At 39.7% G+C, this 4307-nt stretch overlaps 1 protein-coding gene across 1 annotated transcript; it reads right to left on the bottom strand.

The window, feature by feature from the left end:
• Positions 1-1821: 1821 nt before the first annotated feature.
• LOC121602669 (V-type proton ATPase subunit D 1) lies at positions 1822-3474 on the bottom strand. The gene is made up of 5 exons (XM_041931435.1): positions 3163-3474; positions 2963-3080; positions 2524-2887; positions 2361-2455; positions 1822-2278 (listed from the first exon to the last, which is right to left on the bottom strand). Exons 1-5 carry the CDS (start codon positions 3201-3203, stop codon positions 2156-2158), a joined length of 741 nt encoding a protein of 246 aa, XP_041787369.1. The 5' UTR covers positions 3204-3474; the 3' UTR covers positions 1822-2155.
• Positions 3475-4307: the final 833 nt, after the last annotated feature.

Below are 4307 nucleotides of genomic sequence, written 5' to 3' on the forward strand. Positions count from 1 at the left end.
ATACTGACCAAAAAGTCATATAACCATTTCCAAAATCATTTAATTTATTAAACTTTATATGGAAATCACTAGCAACAAGAACCAGAAATTCAACAGAGACAACAGAGACAAGGCCCGTGTCTGCACTTCATGAAATCGAACGCGCTGATAAAATTTTATATGCAATTTGACAGATAATGTAACCCGGTGCTCTAGCAGCAATAGCCCAAGCGATTCAAAACGCTCGAAAGTAGTAAGGAAAGTAGAATATGAAGTAGCCTTCTACTTCCCGTTCTAATTTTGTTGCTTAAAATCGGAAGAATTTAGAACATGTGGGTTCCAGGAAAGAGCAAAAAAATGAGTTCTCGCGTGTACACACACACACACACACACACACACACACACACACACACACACACACACACACACACACACACGACGACTCACTCGCTTACGTTCTTGTTCTGCGCCCCTCCCCCTTCTCACTCGCCCCACAGATCTATTTTTAGATCATCACTTCCATATCGACGAGGGTCGATGTGACGATGTGTGTCCGTTGCGCGTGATATGGTCAGAAAAACTTTTTCTTTCTCACCAAATCTCTGACTTGCAGCGTCGGCGTTCCGATTGAACCATCGCGACTTTGATCAGTGCGCGTGGTTAAAACGACCTTTTGTATTATGTTGTACGTAGCGTGCGCGCCAAAATTTTAAGAGTGCGCGGAGAGTGAATGTGGTTTTTTGGGGGTGGGGGAATGAGATACAGAGACAAATTTCGCTGCACATGAACACATACATTCTCACTGACCGGGTTGAACTGCGAATACTCAGTTCTGAGAGAATATACTCGAGCGCTCGCGCATGAGTGCAAGCAAGCGTTTTATAGAGGTTAGAGGGAGACAAACGATTATGCTGCTCCAAGCTCTCTACTTTTGTTCCGTTGGAAGTATATACGACATCGAACATGAAAAATGTATAGGACATCACATGTTCGATTTGTGGGTTATCACATCGATCATGTAAAATCCAATATATTTTTCATGTTCGATGTCGCGTTCGATTGCTGCTAGAGCGTCCCAATCATTTGTTGGGTTAAATTCCCTAGTACAATTTTCAGATCGACACTTCAGAAAGGCCTCATGTGATCGCTATGAACCAAATCTAAACTATCTCCTTTAAATAAATGAAAGATGTTATTTTCTCGTGCTGCTGCTCTTCATGGGACAGATTAGCTTCCATCTCCGACAACCCCCCCCCCTCCCCCGCTCAACACTTCAAAGCCTACCGAAAACTACCGAAATAATCTTTAACTCCTACCGAAAACTACCGATAAAATTTTGATGCGCCTACCGAAAACCGCGAAAATAATCTGGCCACTCTGCATGTTATGCGCGCAAACAGAAAGATGAAGACTTAAGCTTTAAAATGATGTGTCGTTTAACCCATAGCTCGTTTTATTCACTGAGAAATTAGCTTTTGAAAATGTATGTGTCAAAATGCGTAAAATAATGTAGAAAACATAGGATAACCTGCACCTTGATCGGGCTGTCATAACTAAACTTGGGCGGGATAAAATTAACAATGGACCAGTCCAAATACGCACTAGGGATCAAAGTGAATTTTGTGCTCGACAAATTATGCAGCACACATTGCAAAATAGCTTGTAAAACCCTGTAATGTTCAAATAAGAGAGGTCCTAAATTAGAGAGAGTTCACTGTAGATGCATCACAAAGCAGAAAGAGCAACCGGCCTCGGTTGGGAATTCGGAAATAGTGTCCGATTTCGAATACCAACCATCGTATGTACATGTCAGTCTGTTGAATAAAATAAAAAGTAGCTCACTTTTAATCACATCCATTTTATCCTTTTTATTTAAGACTATAACATGTGCAATTGAACGATTATCGAGTTGTGGAAGCATATGTGTAACTAGGTTGAATCTTGCGCATTTATTATGTCCCACTTCTCAATCGCAATCCATTGATTAAATCCCTACCGTCACTAATACAATCGCAAACGCATGCAGAAAAATCATATCTAGATAGATATTGGAAACATGTAATAATTCCAAAGGGATTTGCACCAATATATCTGTAAATGAACCAGCAGTTCGCAATCAACTTTAAGAGGCTTGTAGTCGAAATCATATTGATGCTGGAATGGCGGTGTTATTGTTCTAAAACAGGATATCATCATCGCCTTCGTCAAGAATGTTGGCTTGACTGCGTACATCTACACCTTCTTGTAACAGTGCTGCTCTCTTCTCCTCAGCTTTTTTCTTCGCAATACGTTTTTTGTCCTGATGTGATGATATAACAAAAACCGAAAATTAAGTGTAATTGTAAAGTAAAAATAACTTCAGGTAGATCAACTATTCGTACCTGAATTTTCTTCAAACGGTAAAATTCCTCACGTTCCAATTCGTCTAGCTCGGAGATGATGTAAGCCAAAGTACGATCAATTCTTGGAATAATCACTGTAATAAAGCAAAAACGGCATATGATGTCAATTAAGCTACTAACCAAAATTTCCATCACATCATACCATGTTCAATAGCATTTACTCGACGATTAGTGATTTTAATCACCTCATCTAAAGTAACGAAAGATGTTTGAAGCGATGCCAGTTCTACCAACAATTTTACAGCACTCTGGTAATTCTTTTTTAATTTCTGAAGTTGTTGGCCACCCTTTGCTAATCCAGTCAATTCGTATGTGTCCGAGCCATCTTGGTAGGATTCAAAAACTGGTAGAGTTACTCCAGCAACGTTATCCTTCTTAGTTCGTATCTTAATTTGCGCTTTGGTAACATTCTGCAGAACAACCTGGTTAAAATCGCCAGAGGCAAATTTTGCTTCTGCCAGAGAGAAAGCGGCTTCTTTCATAACTTCACCCATAAGTGTTTTAGTCTGTTAAGTAAGCAGAATAGCAGAAAACGATTAAACGGAAGTTTTGTATAGAGTATGAATAAAAATGCATATTACCTCGATTATCTTGCTTAAAATCATTCGGAAACGCATCTGTAGAGCATCAGCCTTTTTTTTTAGCAGTCCGTGGCCCTTGTGAGCGCCTGCAAGACGAGCTTTCATTTGCATTTGTGCGCTGCAAGCAAATAGAAATAAAAAGATCATTAAGAAAATTATTTCAGCAGAGAATATTTTCTTCTAAGGCAAAACATATCTACCCGCGAGATGGGAAAATTGGAATCCTATCCTTGGATGACATCGTGCGAACTGCAGATTTCTCTCGAAAAATTATTAAAACCTTAATTTATAAAAGCGAACCGTACACACGCAAATAAAATTCACGAGTAGCAAAATTTTAGATTGCTCTGGTCACAAGACCATATCACACCACACATACGCTCAAAGCTTGGATTTGTGAATGTATTTACCTATTGAAACATAGCTGGATCAATCGTAAATTTTGACAGACTTCCAGATACGGTTTACACCGTCTCATAAAATCAAGGTGGTTTAAAAATATCAGGTGCTGGAAAAGGGCCTTTCGGGGGTCGCCATAGTTGAGGGACTTTACGTGTTTTAAGGCCTTATAACCGTTGAAATAGACAAAAAGCGACAACGTCGCGCGCGACAAAAAATAGCTCATAATGTCACTCCGTGTAGATCAAAGTAGCACATTTGGCTCAGTCAACTAACTTGGTTTATATTTGAAAACACCCAAAAATGGGTTTAAATGTGTTCAAACCTTTTTTTTGTGTTTGGTATCAATCTTGCTTGTGAACAAACTGGATAATTCGATTATTTCGAATAAAGCAAAAATGTCGCGCGAGACGAGTAGCTCTGTTTGCAAAATTGAGTTACTTTTTGTCGCACGCGAGGTCGTCGCGCGCGACGTTGTCGCTGTATGTCTATTTGAACGGTAAGACGAAGGAAAATACTGTCATTTGATTTTGGAATCTATCCTTCAAACAAGGTTTGACAGATAGATGGCAGTCGGAAAATCGGAATACGGCATGCTCAATTCCGATTTGCTCCCCAAGCTCCCGACCACGCTGGTTTTCGCTGGTCTTTTCGGGGATAATTCGTTAACGAATTATCCCCGAAAAGACCAACGAAATACAGATCATTTTCGGGGATAGTGAACACACGTGAAAGATGAACCCATGCAAAAAAGAGCTAAAAATAGAAATGAACATTCGGATTCACTCCCTCCACTCATGATCATGCTTCATCCTTGATGCTACCAACCACATCGCTAGTTCTACTTCGAATCACTTTGCCAGTTGCGCCACCATATTATTATTCATTATCGTGCTATTTACTGGTTTGGTTGTATGAAGGGGTACTGATACTAAAAGAATTAAAA

The sequence above is a fragment of the Anopheles merus genome, unplaced genomic scaffold (assembly GCF_017562075.2).
Source record: "Anopheles merus strain MAF unplaced genomic scaffold, AmerM5.1 LNR4000563, whole genome shotgun sequence".
Taxonomy (NCBI): Eukaryota; Metazoa; Arthropoda; class Insecta; order Diptera; family Culicidae; genus Anopheles; species Anopheles merus.

What these genes read in the sequence shown, in the direction of transcription:
- LOC121602669 (XM_041931435.1), bottom strand. Translation starts at nt 3,203, where the DNA reads ATGTCATCCAAGGATAGGATTCCAATTTTCCCATCTCGCGG. An exon ending in CCAATTTTCCCATCTCGCGG is followed by an intron (nt 3,081 to 3,162) that starts GTAGATATGTTT and finishes ATTTGCTTGCAG; the next exon opens with CGCACAAATGCAAATGAAAG. An exon ending in ACCGTTTGAAGAAAATTCAG is followed by an intron (nt 2,279 to 2,360) that starts GTACGAATAGTT and finishes TCATCACATCAG; the next exon opens with GACAAAAAACGTATTGCGAA.